A 17,084-nucleotide genomic window follows, 5' to 3' on the forward strand; every position below is an offset into this window, starting at 1 on the left:
CTGTTTATTCTTTCCTTTGCTATGCACAGCCTTTTAGCTTGATATAGTCCCAGTTGTTCATTTTTGCTTTTGTTGCTTGTGTTTTTGGCATCGTATGCTCAAAAATCATTGCCAAGGCCCATGTCAAGGAGATTTTTCTCTGTTTTCCTCTAGGGGTTTTATGGTTTCAGATTTTACATTGAAGTCAATATGCATTTCAAGTTGATTTTTGTGTATGGTGTAAGATAAGAGTCCAGTTTCATTCTTTTGCATATATTAATAACATCCAGTTTTCCAATACCATTTATTTGAAGAGACTATTCTTTCTTCATTGTTTGTTCTTGGTGCCCTTGTCAAAGATTAGTTGACTATAAAAGTGTGGGTTTATTTCTGGGCTCTGTGTTCTGTTCCAAAGGTCTGTGTGTCTTTTTTTATGCCAGTACCATACTGTTTTGTTACTATAGCTTTGTAACATAGTTTGAAATCAGGGAGTGTGATACTTCCAGTTTTGTTGTTCTTTCTCAAGACTGCTTTGGCTATTCAGTGTCTTTGGGGGTTCCATGCAAATTTTGGGTTATTTTTCTATTTCTGTGAAAAATGCTATTGGAATTTTTATAGGGATTGCACTGAATTTGTAGATTGCTTTGGGTTATATGGACATTTTAACAATACTATTGATAATTCTTCCAATCCGTGAGCACATAATATCTTCCCATTTATTTGTGTCTTCTTTCATCAGTGTATTATAGTTTTCACTGTACAGGTTTTTCACCTTCTTGGTTAAATTTATTGTTAAATATTTTATTGATTTTTATACTGTTGTAAGGGGGATTGCTCTTTTCTTTTTATGTGCTTCAAGAAAGTCTTTCATAATTGAGATTTTATTGGTTGTTTTGAGAATCAGTACATAGACATTTCAATTTGTACACAATTCTCAACATACGTACCAAAAATCTAAAAAACCATGTAGTTGTAATTCTTTTCTGAAGTTATTCCAGTGACTTTCCAGCTTAAAATTTGGAGGCAAATTTTCCTTCACTGGATATTAAATACCAGTATCTTCAAATATTGATATGCTGTTACATCGTAAGTCCCACTAATTCACAATTTAATGTCATATACCCTACATACTCAAATTGTCAGTCATTCACAGCACATTAACAGTTACTAGAAGAACCAGACTACCATGACCAAAGATGTTACATAGTGCACAAAATTCTGCCCAGGAGAGCCAAGACCAGGGGGTGAGTGGTTTGCTTTAGGAAACAATTATACCAAAAACAACATGGGAAGAGAAGTAATTTAAAGTGTTTAAGACATTAAATGCACCGCTGACTCCAAACTGCCATTTAGTATGCTTTGTATTATAAGATGTAAAAGCTACCCTCGCATCTGTGGAATGTTAAGCTGACACCCAAGACAATCAAAGCCTCCCATATTCAATATCCCAGTATTTTCTGGTTGTACCAAAAAATAAACAACCAGCAAATGATTTCACCTCTTAAAAAAAAGCATTTACATTAAATGCTTTTTTTTAAGCTACTAAAAAACTTGCCTTTACAAAATGCAAGAGCTACTAAAAAACTTGGATTTACAAAATAGTTGATAACAGAGCTACTAAAAAAACTTGCATTTACAAAATAGTTGATAACAGTATTCCTCTGGATTGTACAAGAAGGGAGATGGGGACCACTGATAGGACCAGGGGTGTGATATTAATCAGACTTGGCTTCTTTCTCTCCTGCTTCATCAGAAGCTGGCCTCTCCTCGTTTTTAGTTTCTCCATTTTCTTTTTTTTTTAGTTTCTCCATTTTCTGCAGGTAAGTCTTCTTTAGTCTCTTGGTTAGCCACTTCAGCCTGTTTTGCCTTTGCTCCCCTTTTTGCCTTTGGTTTGCACTTTTTGTCTGAAGATGTATCCTTTCCTGCTGCCCTTTTTGGCTTCGTTTCCACTTTTGCAGGAGCCAGTTTAGCTGATGACCTTGCCAATCTCCTCTTGGGTTCCTCCTTCACCGCCCCCTCAGCGGAGCTGACCTTCCTCTTGGGCATCGTGGCGGTGGAGTGGACATGTGCCGGGTGCCTGCGAGCCGCGGCACGCTGAGAGCCTTTGTGAAGCTGGGCTGCCTGGCTGCTGCCACTCCTCCTGCTGCCCAAGCTGCTGGGACCCACAGAGGGGGTGGTGGGAGAACCCGGGATTGCTATCTTAATTTCTCTATCAGATAATTCAGTTAGTGTATAGAAATGCACCTGATTTTTTAAATGTTGATCTTGTATCCTTGGTGAAGCCTTTAGAGTTTTCTGTATATAAGATCATGTTATCTGCAAACAGACAATTTAAATTTTTCCTTCCCAATTTGGAAGCCTTTTACTTCTTTTTCTTACCTAATTGCTCAGGCTAGGACTGTGTTGAAAAGAAGAGTGAGAGTGGGTATTCTTGTTTTGTTCCTGATCTTAGGGGAAAAGCTTTCAACTTTTCACCATTGAAGTATGATGCTAGCTGTGGGCTTGTCATCTATGGCCTTTATTATTTTGAGGTACATTTCTTCTATACCTAATTTTTTTAGTTTTTGTCATGAAAGGATGTTGAATTTTGTCAGAGGCCCTTTCTGCCTCTTTAGAGATGATCATATGATTTTTATCCTTCATTCTGTTAATTTGGTATCACATTTATTAATTTTCATATGGTGAACCGTCCTTGACTCAGGGATAAGTTCCAGTTAATTATGGTGTATGATCCTTTTAATGTGCTGTTGAATTCGATTTGCTGGTATTTTCTTGAGGATTTTTGCATCTTTGTTCATCAGGGACCCTGGCCTGTCATTTTCTTGTTGTGTCCTTGTCTGACTTGGGTATCAGGGTAATGCTGGCCTTGTAAAATGATTTTGAAAGGGTTTCTTCTTTAATTTTTTGGAAGAGTTTGAGAAGGATTGGCATTCATTCTTCTTTAAATGTTTGGTAGAATTCACCAGTGAAGCCATCTGGTCCTAGGCTTTTCTTTGAATCAGTGATCAAAACCCCCCAGCAATCACCTTACTCGTTATTGATCTGTTCAGATTTTTAAATTTCTTCCTGGTTCAGTCTTTGATGTAAGTTGTATGTTTCTAAGACTCTGTCCATTTCTTCTGGGTTATCCAATTTGTTGGTGTATAATTGTTCATAATAATCTCTTATGATCCTTTGTGTGTCTGTGGTATTAGTTGTAACATTTCCTCTTTCATTTCTGATTTTGTCTTCTTTTTTTTTTCTTAGTCTAGCTAAAGGTTTGTCAATTTTGCTTATCTTTTTAAAAAAAAAGTTGAACAAAACTTCATTTTTTTTCTTTTTTTCTAGTCTCTATTTCATTTATTTCTGCTCCGATTTTTGTTATTTCCTTCCTTCTGTTTTTTGGGCATAATTTATTCTTTTTCTAGTTCGTTGAGGTATAAAGTTAGGCTGTTTATTTAAGGTCTGTTTTTTATTAATGCCAGTGTTTATTGCTTTAAACTTCTGTCTTAGATTGCTTTTGCTGCATTTTGGTATGTTGTTTTTCCATTTGTGTTTATCTCAAGATACTTTAAAATTTTTCTTTTTATTTCTTTGACCTATTGATTGTTCAGGAGAATACTGTTCAATTTCCACATATTTGTGAATTTTCTAGCTTTCTTACTCATTTCTAATTTTATATCATTATGGTCAGAAAAGATATTTGGTATAATTTCTGTCTTAAGTTTGTTAAGACTCGTTTTGTGACCCAGTATGTGATCTCTCCTGGAGAATATTCTGTTTATACTTAAGAAGAATGTGTGTTCTGCTGTTAGATGGAATGTTCTCTGTTAGATCCATTTGGTTTAAAGCATAGTTCAAGTCCAGTATTTCCTTATTCATACTCTCTCTTTCTGATCTGTTCATTGAAAGTAGGGTATTAAAGCCCGCTACTATTATTGCATTGCTGTCTATTTCAATTGTTATATACTGTTGATCAGTTGATCCATTTATCATTCTATAATGAATGACCTTTTGTCTCTGTTACAATTTTTGATTTATAATTTATTTTGTTGGATAAAAGTATAGCCATTCTTGCTCTCTTCTGCTTTACGTTTGCATAGAATTTTTTTTCCATCTCTCCACTTTCAGCCTATGTGTATCCTTAAAGCTGAAGTGAGTTTTCTGTTAGCATATGTTTGAGTCTTGTGTTTTTAATATATTTACTCACTCTATGTCTTTTGATTGGAGAATTTAATCCATTTACATTCAAAGTGATTACTGATAAAGACTTAACAACTGCCATCTTGTTAATTGTTTTCTAGTTCCTTTGTTCCTTTCTTCTTGTGCTGTCTTCCTTTGTGATTTGATAGTTTTTCTTAGCAGTATACTTTGATTCTTTTCTCTTTATCTTTTTATATCTGCTATAGGTTTTTGCTTTGTGGCTTCCTTGAGGTTTACATAAAACATTTTATGATTATAACAGTCAACTTTAAGCTAATAATTTGATTCAGTTGCATGCAAAATCTCTATTCTTTTACACCCCCCCTTCAATTATGTTATAGATGTCATAATCTTTTTATGTTGTGTATTTAACAAATTATTGTAGCTATAGATATTTTTGTCTTTCAATCTTTATACTAGTTAAGTGATTTATACACCATTACAATAGTAGAATCTTCTGAATTTGATTACATACTTATCTTACTAGTGAGTTTTATACTGTTATATATGTTTTTATGTTACGAATTATTGCCCTTTCATGCTAGCTTGAAGGACTCCCTTTAGCATTTCTTATAAGGCAGTGTGGTAGTGATGAACTCCTTCAGTGTTTGTTTTTTTGGTTTTTGTTTGTTTGGGAACGTCTTTATGAAGGACAGCTTTGCTGAATATTCTTGGTTGGCAGTTTTTTTCTTCAAGCACTTTGACTATATGTATGCTATTCTGGTGCAAGGTTTCTGCTGAGAAATCTGCTGATAGCCTTATGTGGGTCCCATGTATAAGTTTTTTACTCTTGCTTTCAAAATTCTCTGTCTTTGATTTTTGACAGTTTTATTATAATGTCTCTCAGTGGAGTCCTCTATGGGTTGAATATGTATTGGTACCTATGAACATCACATGCCTGGATGACCATCAATTTCTCTCCCCAGATTTGGAAAGTTTTTAGCCATTATTTATTTAAACAAGCTTTCTACCCCTTTCTCTCCTTCTAGAACTCTCATAATGCAGCCATCATTACCCTTGATGCATAGTTAATGTAGGCTATTTTTCACTTTTTTTTTCCCTCTGCCCTGATAATTTCAAGTAACCTCTCTTCTAGTTCTCAGATTCTTTCTTCTGCTTGTTCATGTCTGCTGTTGATATTCTCTGCTGCATTTTTTTTCATTTTATTCATTGTATTTATCAGCTCCAGTATTCTCTTTGGTTTTTTTTTGTTGTTGTTTTTGTAATTTCTATCTCTCTTTTGGACTTCTTATTTTGATCATGTATTGTTTTCCTGATTTGTTGAGTAGCCTTTCTGGGTTCTCTTATAGCTTGCTGAGCTTCCTTAAAACAATTACTTTGAAATCTTTGTCAGGCAGTTCATAGATCTGTTTCTTTGTGATCAGTTACTAGAAAATAATTGGGTTCCTTTGGTGGTGTCATGTTTCCTTGATTTTTTTCACTTTTGTTGAAGCCTTGCATTTATGCCTGCCCATTTGATGGAGTGGTTTTGGTCGGGAAAGACCTTTACCTGTGGGTAAGTGTGAGGGTGCCAGCTGAATAGGCTGTGGCAGTTCTTACTCTGGGGAAGATCCAGGGGTGTAGTCTTTGTGTAGCTCCAACAGCTGAGATCAGTGTTAGTGAAGATTGCAGGGGTCCTCAATGGCCAAGGCAGCAAGTGTCCATGGGGCTGTTAAGGGCTGTTGGGGACCTTCTGGTCTCTTTTTCTCCCACAGGAGTTGTTGTGGCCAAGGGGATCTCTCTTGGCACCAGGTTCAGCTCACAGGTGTCCTCTTAATCATGGTAGTACTGATGAGTGCCCATGGAGTAGCCATGGAGCTAGGGTCTGGAGCTCAGGCACACACAAAGCAGCTGCAGAGCTGGAGTCTGAAGTGTAAACACTTACAGAGCAACAGTGGTTCTGGAGTCCAGAACATTTGTGGGATTAGGGGGTTGTGGCAGCCCTGGTCATGGGGCAGTGCAGCAGTAGCTCTTTCTTGCTGAGGACAGAGCAATGTCTCCCTCTCCAGGGGCCCTGTGGCAGTGATGGCTTTTGGTGAAAGCTGCTGTTGTCCTCTGCAGAGCACGCCACTGGAGTTTGTCCTGATGAATACTTATGGGGTCCTCCTTTGTGAAAGCTGTCATGGGTGCTATTGTCCTCAGTTGAAGAGCCTGCCTAGGTCCTCCACAGAGCAGACCACACTGGACACTGCAGTGGTCCTACCACATGGCTGATACTGATAGCCTCTACCCTTCTTTGTTCCTGGCTGTCTCTAGATGTCTCAGCTAAGCCTGTCTCCCTAGTGATCCTTCTGTATGGTTGATCCCCATTTTTTGCTTCATTGTGCTGCTGTAGGATCTCAGTTCTGCATGAGCCTCCTGGGGATATTTTCCTTCATGGATAGTTGTCTATTTCTTGTTTTTTGTTGGGGGTATGAAGGCTGGTATCTCCTACTGCACCATCTTTCTAATGCCACCCCTCAGAATACTTTCTGTCTTGTTACTAATTTGCTTTGCATCTTTGACCTTTTTACTATTTAGCCCATCCTTTATTTTGTTTATCTTAACAGTCATTTGACATTCAAAAACTTAAATAGTGCTTTTATCGTAGATCTTCATTTCACAGTGATAGTAGCAGTAGCCTCTGAGTGCTTTAGAGACATTATATTGTTTACTTATCATAGCCACCTTATTGACATAGGTACTATTGTTATCCCTTTTCTACAGATGAAGAAACTAGAGCACAGAGAGACCATGAGTTGTTTGCCAAACCAAGGTCACATAGCAAATAAGTATGGAACTAAGATATTCAAACCCAGGCAGTATGATTCTAACACTCGTAGTCTTAACCTCTAGGATATGCTTCCTTTCAGGCTGCTGTGGCTTATCTTATTTCTGAAGATATTCCTATTTCTGTTTTCTATGGTATTAGTTCTTCCACTCATTGATTTCGATGCTTAGATTTCATATTGTCTACTTTTCTTAAATGTTTGGTTTTTGGATGTGTGCTTATTTTTGTATTTGATCAAGTCTGTCTACAAATACTACAGTGTTTGTATCTAGTGATTATGGGAGGGAGAGTCATGGCTTGCTATTGGGAAGGATATATCAAGCTGAATTTGGATATGAGGATTCCTATTCATCTTCTTTCTGGCAAGCACTATTCCACTTTTTGAATCACTTGTCTACGTGTATTGCAGATACCTTTGAGGCCCACTTCCTTGCTTGGCAATGGTAGGGCGAGGGGATCCACCTCCCTGGCTGTTCCTAATGCTCATTACCCTGAGGATTGCTGCAGGATTTTCTCTTGCCCCCCTGCCCCATAACAACTTTATACTAAACATGGAACATCCTGGAAACTCCTCCCATTCCCCCACCCCCCCCAACACACACACACATACCATAGTTTGCAGTTTACTTCTGGTTGCAGTTTGGGCTGTGGCTTCTTCCATCTCATTTCTTCTCATTTGGTTTTTTTGTCTTTCGTTGATGAAATTTCTCATTCGTTAAGGTCATGTTCTTGTTTTAAAGTGCTGTTACAGTTCATCTCCCATGGTTTTAGTGCTATTATAACTTATTCTTTATTTCTGTAATTTTTAGGGTTATAGGATTGGAGGCAATTATGTTGAATGTGCATCCTTCATTTTGATGCTATTTTCTGTCAGTGATTTTTAATCTTTTGAGAGTCATTGACTTCTTTGACCATTTGGTAAATTGTATGTACCCTCACTTTTTAAAAATTCAGATGCATAGCTGTCTACCATCTGTACCCCAGGCAGTGGCCAAATTTTGAGCATTACTGGTTTGGTGAGTTGTTTTTTTTTGGGGGGGGGACTTTGTTTTTAGTTATATTTAGAGGTATTTGCCTATTTCTTGGAAAATAATGTGTTACTTAGGTTTAAGGAAAATTGTTATAAAAGATGTATTTATGTAGCCATAGAGCTATATATAAAGAGTTAAATATAAAGTATAATATTAGAAAGATAGAGCTATTTTTTTCTAGTAAAGTTTTATAACGTTTCTTTTTTTCCTGTTTTCTCTAGGTTTAATTATAGATCAACACATCATCTTGCATCTCATGGGTTCTATGAATTTTTAAATTGGTTTGATGAAAGAGCATGGTATCCACTAGGAAGAATAGTCGGTGGTACTGTAAGTATATTTGCAGTTATTTATGTTAATCTTAAAATCTTGCAGTTATTTGAGTAAATCATTAATCACTAAGGTGGTGGCAATTCTTGAAAGCTTTGTATAGTTAACTAACACATTTTTCTGTGGCTGATTAGTATTTAACTTGCTAAATCTCTTTTCTTGACCCTCTTCTTCCCACTCTCACCCCCCAACCTGTTTCTGGGTTACCTCATACTAGCCACTATTTCTGACAGGTGGATCTCTTGTCACACATTTAAGTTCAGATTATTTGTATGTTTTTGTCTTGTTCTATAACAACTTTATTGAAAAAAAATTTTTGGAAGGAAATAGAAATGTAGAAGAATCAGATAATTCTAATTTTCCAGGTCCCAATTACTCGAGGTAATTGAGTATTGATCATAGTTCATGGGGAATTATAATGTCCAGAAGATGATATAAGAGAAAATATTTTTAGGATTTGGGATGTAAGGAGAATCCTGAAGAGAAAATGAAAGACAAGACACCTATTTGGGCAATATATATGTGTAGTATTTTTTTCTGGATCAGTTTTGTCAGAGGTTTATCAATTTTAGTAGATTTCTTAACCCAAAGAAACTTTGACTTTGTTGATTATTAAATATTTGCTTTCTCTTATGTTAATTTCCATTTATTTCCTTCCTCCCACTTTCTTGAGTTTGTTTTGATGTTTTTATCTGTCTTCCTGATACAGTTTGCTCAGTAATTTTCAACATTTCTTTGTTATTAGTGTATTCATTTTGAAGCTTTAAATTTCCCAATAATCAGTTTTAACTACATTGCATAAGTTTTGATATGTAGTATTTTCATTATTGTTCAGGTCAAAGTGTATTTTAATTTCCACTATAATTTGCCCTGATTCATGGGTTACTTGGGGTTGTATTTAAGTTTTAAACATAATAGAATTTCCTAGTTATCTTTTTTTTTGCTTTATACTTCCAATATATTATGGTTAGAGAACAAATTCTGTAATTTTAATCTTTGAAATTATTTGAGACATGATTTGTGGCCCAAGATATAGCCAACTTTTATAAATGTTCCCTCGGTGTTTGGAAAGGAATATGTTCTCCATGGTAGTCATATGTTGTGTTTATAATCTGTGTTTATAATTTGGATTACCTCATACTAGCCACTATTTCTGACAAGTGGATCTCTTGTCACACATTAAGTTCTTTGATGTAAACAGAGAGAAAGATACAGGAGAATAGTCATGAATTAGGGTGAATTAGAAAGAATTGTGAGAGATGTGGTAGATGGCTGTATCTGTACTTCTTGTGGGGTGAATGCTATCATATACTTCATTGTACTAGTCTTTGATTACTATAGTTTGTTTCCTGGTGTGTTTATAAATTTTTACCTTGAATTCACCCTCAATGAAGGCTTGTTTTCTGAGACTTGGTGTTTGGGACCATCCTTAAAATCTTTCTCATTTGCCTTTGCTGGAGCCCTTAGAGGTCTTACTGCTTTTAGGACAGTTTTTAGAGGTTATTTCTCAGCTTGATGTTTTTTATACATGAAGTTGTTACAAATGTGGAACCCATATTCACCCATGTGATGAATGAGTTTCTTATTTCTTGTTTTGTTTCTATTCAAAGCTTTGGAAGTAAGGCAAGAGTTCCTTACTGTTTCCCTTGATGGATGGGTAGAACTTGTCTAGTCTAGTTTCATAAACGGGCCCTGGCTTTGTGCTGGGAATTAGGCCTTTTCTTTGATCCCTGTGGTGAGTAGTAACTACCCCCCAACCTCGAGTACCTATATATCAAGCCTGCTTTGTTTTTTCTCTTTTTAGATTCCAACGACATCAGTACCTAGTTCGAATTTCTTCTTTATGTTTGGAACCTGGAGGGTTCCCTTCCTTTTGAGCTTAAATATGCCTTTTTTGTTGTTGGGTGGTTTTATTTGTTTGTTTAGAGTTTTTTGGTCCTTTCATCTAGTACTTCTACATATTTTGGCTGTATTTCATATGCCAGTTCAGTCTGCCATATTTAGAGTATTTTCAAATTCATTTCCATTTTCTTTGAATATTGCTAACAAAATCATACACTGAGGCCTGGTATCGTATATGAAATGGAACAAAATTTTGATTTTTAAGAATGGTGATGATTGCCATACTTTTTCCCCCTTCCATTATCCCATTCGCCTTCTGTACCTTCTATCAAGCATTCATTTTGTGTCAATCATTGTTCTCTGGATGCTGGGGAAATTTTTCTTGCTATTCTGGAGCTTATATTCTTGTGAGGGTGTTTAGTTAATAGACAATAAATAAGTAAAATAAATAGTATGTGAAATGGTGATAAGTGCTATGGAGAAAAAGCAAGGGAGTTGGGTTAAAGACCATGGGGAGTTCGCAAGTTTAAATAGGATAGCTAGGAAAGGAAATTTATAACATTCTTTGTAGTTTCAGTGATGGAAAAAGAAAAAGAATCTTTTAGGATTTAGATAAGGATGGAAATATAAATACACATTTTAATCACTGAAGAAGAGCTCAGAATTAATGTCCTATTTCTTGTTCTTTGAATCCTCTTAATGTTTTATGTTCTCTTTTAGAGGGAGGGTGAAGAATATAACTGTTAACTGGCCTATTCTAGTTTATTATTTCCTTTCTATCCTTAAATATTTAAAGAAGTGTAAAAAGGTCTAACCTTCCAGGAGTCTGAAAATATTATATCTGAATTCACCAACTAACTAGTCCTTCTTTTCCTAGCTAGAATTGTTTACTTTCCAAATCTTGAATTTGAAAGAAGGGAAAAATCATTTATAAATACCACTTAAGTAATATTGCACATAACTTTCTTTCATCTTCCATCCTTTTCTCAGTCCCTTGAACACAAGTATAGGCGATGTTGGAGCACATTAAAACTCCAAACTTAAGGATATGTTAGATTAGGACCCTGTTTTATAGTGAAAAGATAAGTGGGATCAATAAGAAAGTTACCTAGTTTTTCATTGTTAAACCTCTTCACTTTTAATCATTCATTCAATATGATCTTTCTTCTTTTGCTTAAATATGTATCTCTGAATATCAGATTTTTATTTGTATCTAATCCAAAAGAACATTTAATTTTGTAATGTGTGAAGGCAAACTATTGTAAGAACTTATTCTCAAACTTACTATAAACAATATGTAATAATAAAGAAAGGAGCTTATGTTAGTGTTTTCAGCTACCTCATTTTATATGTAATTAAATTGTCCTCTTTTTTTCTTCCTAGGTTTACCCAGGGTTGATGATAACAGCTGGCCTTATCCATTGGATTTTAAATACACTGAACATAACAGTTCACATAAGAGATGTATGTGTGTTCCTTGCACCAACTTTTAGCGGCCTTACATCTATATCTACTTTCCTGCTTACCAGAGAACTTTGGAACCAAGGAGCAGGACTTTTAGCTGCTTGTTTTATTGCTATTGTACCAGGTTACATTTCTCGGTCAGTAGCTGGATCCTTTGATAATGAAGGCATTGCTATTTTTGCACTTCAGTTTACGTATTACTTGTGGGTAAGTAAAACTTAATGTTTTGTTATCGTTAATACCCATGAACTTCCTGCTGAAATGCTGTTGTGCAGCATTTGTCTTTTATCAATTATAGTTGTATACAGAGAACTCTGTTACTGTTTGTAACAAGTAAGTCATAGCTCCAATAAAGAGGCTATCAAAAAATGAGCTCTTGATTTTGTTTCTTTTGTAAGGGAGAGAGGAGTCAAATACTTAAGAAAATGAAATGTGGTTCAGTGGCTTAGGATATTGAATTATGTTTGCAAAACTTGTATTATTTTACTCTTGCAAAGTTATTTCTTCCTTCCCAATCTGTATACCTTCTATTTCCTTTTTTTGTGTTACTGTATTAGCTACTAATTCCAGTATGATGTTGGAAAGGAGTAGTGAGAGGAAACATCCTTGCCTTTTAGGTAATATTTATCAAGTTGAAGAAGTTCCACTCTATTTCTGTCAATAGTTTGCTGAGAGATTTTATCATGAATGGATGTTGGATTTTGTCGAATGCTTTTTCTCTATCTATTGATACACAGTTAACCCTTGAACAACACGGGTTTGAACTCTGCAGGTCCACTTATACACAGGTTTGTTTTTCAGTAAATACATACTACAGTACTACATGATCCAAGGTTGGTTGAATCCATAGATGTGGAACCACAGATTATGTAGGGCCTACTGTCAAGTTATATGTGGATTTTTGATACCAAGTGGGGGTGAGGGGGTCACTGCCCCAACCCCTGCCTTGTTCAAGGGTCAACTGTAGTTACATGATATATTTCCTTTGACTTTTTGATGTCATGAATTACATTAATTGATTTTCAAATGTTGAGCCACTATGTCATACCTGGAATAAATCTCACTTGGTCATGATATTGATATATAATTCTTATAATACGTTGTTAGACTTGATTTCTTAATGTCTTGTTGAGGATTTTTGCATCCATGTTAATGAGAGAGATCTTGGTCTATAGTTTTCTTTTCTTGTAATGTCTTTGATTTTGGCGTTAGGACAATGCTGGCCTTGTAGAATGAGTTAAGAAGTATTCCCTCTACTTCTGTTTGCTGAAAGAGGTTGTAGAGTATTGCTTTTTTTTTTTTAATGTTTGGTAGAATTCACGAGTGAACCCACCTTGGCCTGGTGCTTTCTGTTTTGGAAGGTTATTAATTATTGATTGATTCCATTTCTTTAATAGAGTGCTATTCAGATTGTCTATCTCTTCTTATTTGAGTTTTGGGAGATTTCTTTCACAGAATTGGTCCATTTCATTTAGGTTATCAAGTTTGTGCACATAGAGTTGTTTATTGTATTCCTTTATTATCCTTTTAATACATGTCCGTGGGATCTGTAGTGATTGTCCTTCTTTTATTTCCAATATTAGTATTTGTGTCTTCCTTTTTTCTTAGCCTGGCTTAGAGGTGTATTGATTTTTGTTCATCTTCCAAAGAACCAGTTTGTGGTTTCATTGATTTTTCTCTATAAATTTCCTGTTTTCAACTTCATTGATTTCTGCCCTGATTCTTACTTCTTTTCTTCTGCTTCCTTTGGATTTAAATTGCCCTTCTTTTTCTAGTTTTCTAAGGTGAAAACTTAGATAATTGTCTTAGATCTATCTTTTCTGTATATACATTCAGTGCTGTAAATTTCCCTATGAGCACTGCTTTCTCTACATCCCACAAATTTTGGTAAGTTGTATTTTCATTTTAATTTAGTTAACAATATTTTAAAATTTTTCTCGAGATTTTTTTATTTGACCCATATATTTGTTTAAAGGTATGTTGTTTAATCCCCATTTATTTTGAGATTTTCCAGTTAATTTTCTGTTACTGATTTTTAGTTTAATTCCATTGTGGGCTGAGAGCAACACCTTACATGATTTTTATTCTTTCAAATTTGTTAAGATGTGTTTCATGGCCCAGATGTGGTTTACCTTGGTGAATGTTCCAGGTAGGCTTGAGAAGAATATGTATTCTGCTGTCCTTGGATGAAATCGAGTTTAGATGTCCATTATATCCAATATCCAGTTGATCGGTGGTGGTGTTGAGTTTCATGATTTTCTTAAATCATGAAAATCTTACTGATTTTCTACCTGCTGGATTCATCCATCTCGGGGGGCGGTTTAAGTCTCCATTTATGGTAGTGGATTCATCCATTTACCCTCGTGGCTCTATCAGTATTTCCTCATGTAGTTTGACACTTTGTTGTTAGGCACATGCACTTTAAGGATTATGTCGTCTTTGAGAATTAATCCTTTTGTCATTGTGTAATGCCCTTGTTTGATCACTTCTTTGCTTTGAGGTCGGCTCTATCTGAGATTAATATTGCTACTCTTGCATTCTTTTGATTAGTGTTAGCATGGTGTATTTTTTGCCATCTATTTATTTTAAAACTATATGAATCTTTATATTTAAAGTGGGTTTCTTGTAGACAACATATAGTTGGGTCTTGGATTTTGATACACCCTGACAATTTGTTTTTTTAAGTTGTGCATTTAGACCATTGATGTTCAGATGGCTGTTATTAGTTGGATTAATATTTACCATATATGTTACTGTCTTCTAGTTGGAACTCTTTAGTTCTTTGTTTTATTTTTGTTCTATACTCTTTTTTTTTCTACCTTTTGTCGTTTTTTTTGTTTTTGTTTTTGCAGTACGCGGGCCTCTCCCTGCTGTGCCCTCTCCCGCTGCGGAGCACAGGCTCCGGACGCGCAGGCCCAGCAACCATGGCTCACAGGCCCAGCCGCTCTGCGGCACGTGGGATCCCCCCAGACCGGGGCACGAACCCGCGTCCCCTGCCCCGGCAGGCGGACTCTCAACCACTGCGCCACCAGGGAAGCCCCCCTTTTGTCGTTTTAACTAAGCATTTTATATGTTCAATTTTCTCTCTTTTTCTGGCATATCAGTTATACTTTGTTTTATAACTTTTTAGTGGTTGCCATAGAGTTTGCAACATACATTTACAGCTAATCCAAGTTCTCTTTCAAAGAATACTATACAGGCATATTCTCATTTTATTGTACTTCACAGATACTGCTTTTTTAGAAATTGAAAGTTTGTGGCAACCCTGCATCAAACAAGTCTGTCAGTGCCATTTATCCAACAGTATTTTCTCACTTTGTGTCTCTGTCACATTTTGGTATTTCTCACAATATTTCAAACTTTTTCATTATTATATTTGTTATGGTGATCTGTGATCAGAGATCTTTGATGTTACTATTGCAAAAAGATTACAACTCACTAAAGGCCCAGATGATGGTTAGCATTTTTTAGCAATGAAGTACTCTTTAATTAAAGTATATGTGTTGGTTTTTTAAAGCATGATATACTCTTTTTGTTTAATTTATTTAATTTATTTATTTTTGGCTGCGTTGGGTCTTTGTTGCTGCACGCGGGCTTTCTCTAATTGCAGCGTGTGGGGGCTACTCTTTGTTGTGGTGCGCAGGCTTCTCATTGCGGTGGCTTCTCTTGTTGCGGAGCATGGGCTCTAGGTGTGTGGGCTCCAGTAGTTGTGGCTCATGGGCCCAGCCGCTCCACGGCATGTGGGATCTTCCCGGACCGGGGCACAAACCCACGTCCCCTGCATCGGCAGGCGGACTCTCAACCACTGTGCCACCAGGGAAGCCCCATAATGTACTCTTAATAGACTACAATTTAGTGGAAACAGCTTTTATATGCCCTGGGAAACAAATTCATGTGACTTGCTTTACTGCAATATTCACTTTATTGTGGTGGTCTGAAACCAAACCCACAATATCTCTGAGGTCTGTCTGTATCACTTTATAGGCAGTGAGTACCTTATAATAACAAAATAATCCTAATTCCTCCCTCTTGTCCCTTGTATCATAACTTGTCACTCATTTCACTTTTATATGAGCATACATAATAGAATACATTGTTGGTATTATTATTTTCAACAGACTTTTCTGTTTGATAAATTAAGAATAAGAAAAGTAAAAGTTTTAAATTTACCTTTACTTCATCTTTGATGCTCTTCCTTTCTTCATGTAGATCTAAGATCCTGATCTATGTTATTTTCCTTCTTGTTAAAGAACTTTTAGCATTTATTGTAAGGCAAATCTGTCAACAAATTCCCTCAATTTTTGTTTGTCTGAGAAAGTCTTTATTTCTCCTTTAACTTGGAAGGATAATTTCACAGGGCACAAAATTCTAGATTGGAGGTTTTCTTCTCTCAATACTTTAAATATTTCACTTTTTGTCTTGCTTGTATGGTTTCTGAGTAGAAGTCATGTAATCCTTATCCTTGTTCTTCTATAGGCAAGGTGTCTTTTGCTCTGGCTTCTTTCAGGATTTTTTTCTTTATCTTTGATTTTCTGTAGTTTGAAAAAGGTATGCCTAGTTGTGGTTGGTTATTTTGGCATTTGTTGCTTAGTGTTTGAGCTTTCTGGATCTGTAGTTTGATGGCTGACTTTATTGGGAGAAATTATCAGTCATTATCATTTCAGATATTCTGTTCCTTTTTCTCCTCTCCTTCTGGTATTTCTATTACATGTATATTATACCTTTGTTGTTGTTCCACAGACCTTGGATATTCTGTTTTATTTTTTTTCTAGTCTTCATTCTTTTCAGTTTTGGAGGTTTCTATTGATATAGCCTCTAATTCAGAGATGATTTCCTCAGCCATGGCCAGTCTATTCATAAACTCAGCATAGGCATCCTTCATTTCACCTGTAGCCTCTTTTTTTTGTTTTGTTTTTTGTTTTGTTTTGTTTTTGGTTCTTAGGATTTCCAGCTCTCTGCTTACATTTCCCATTTATTCTTGCATGCTATCTCCTTTATCCATTGGAACTCCTAGCATATTAATCATAGTTTTAAATTCCTGGTCTGATACTTTCAGAATCCTTGCCATATCTGGTTCTGATGCTTCCTCTGTTTCTTTAAATTGTGGTTTTTTGCCTTTTGGTATGCCCTGCAATATTGTCTTCATAGCCAGACATGATACACTTGGTAAAAGGAATTGCTGTGAATAAGCCTTTAGTAATCAGGAGGTAAGGTATAGTCCTATGATTAGGTCTAAGTCTTTTAGTAAGTTGGACTGTGAACTTTACAAATGTTTCTTTTTTCTCTCTCCCCGCTTAGGTGGGAAAGGATGGCTAGAGCTGACTGGAGTTATGTATTTCCCTTCCCCAGGTCAGTTAGGCTCTGATAACACCCCAGCAGGTCAGGCTCTGGCTAATAGTTTCTTCTGAGGACAGGCCTTGTTAAGAATAGAATGCCTTTGCATTTTTCAAAATGGTTTCTGTTCCGCTCCCTGTGCCAGAAGCAAC

The 17,084-nt window shown here is 36.0% G+C and overlaps 1 protein-coding gene and 1 pseudogene across 1 annotated transcript in view; one reads left to right on the forward strand and one right to left on the reverse strand.

The window, feature by feature from the left end:
• Positions 1–17,084, forward strand: part of STT3B (STT3 oligosaccharyltransferase complex catalytic subunit B) — a 97,901-nt gene that overhangs the window by 42,873 nt on the left and 37,944 nt on the right. The window contains exons 2-3 of the mRNA XM_067753585.1: positions 8,184–8,292; positions 11,518–11,805. Of these exons, the coding sequence (XP_067609686.1) occupies positions 8,184–8,292; positions 11,518–11,805 (397 nt within the window). The remainder of the gene's footprint in view (positions 1–8,183; positions 8,293–11,517; positions 11,806–17,084) is intronic.
• On the reverse strand, positions 1,614–2,092 carry LOC137233072 (non-histone chromosomal protein HMG-14 pseudogene; annotated as a pseudogene).

Source organism: Pseudorca crassidens, chromosome 10, assembly GCF_039906515.1.
Source record: "Pseudorca crassidens isolate mPseCra1 chromosome 10, mPseCra1.hap1, whole genome shotgun sequence".
Taxonomy (NCBI): Eukaryota; Metazoa; Chordata; class Mammalia; order Artiodactyla; family Delphinidae; genus Pseudorca; species Pseudorca crassidens.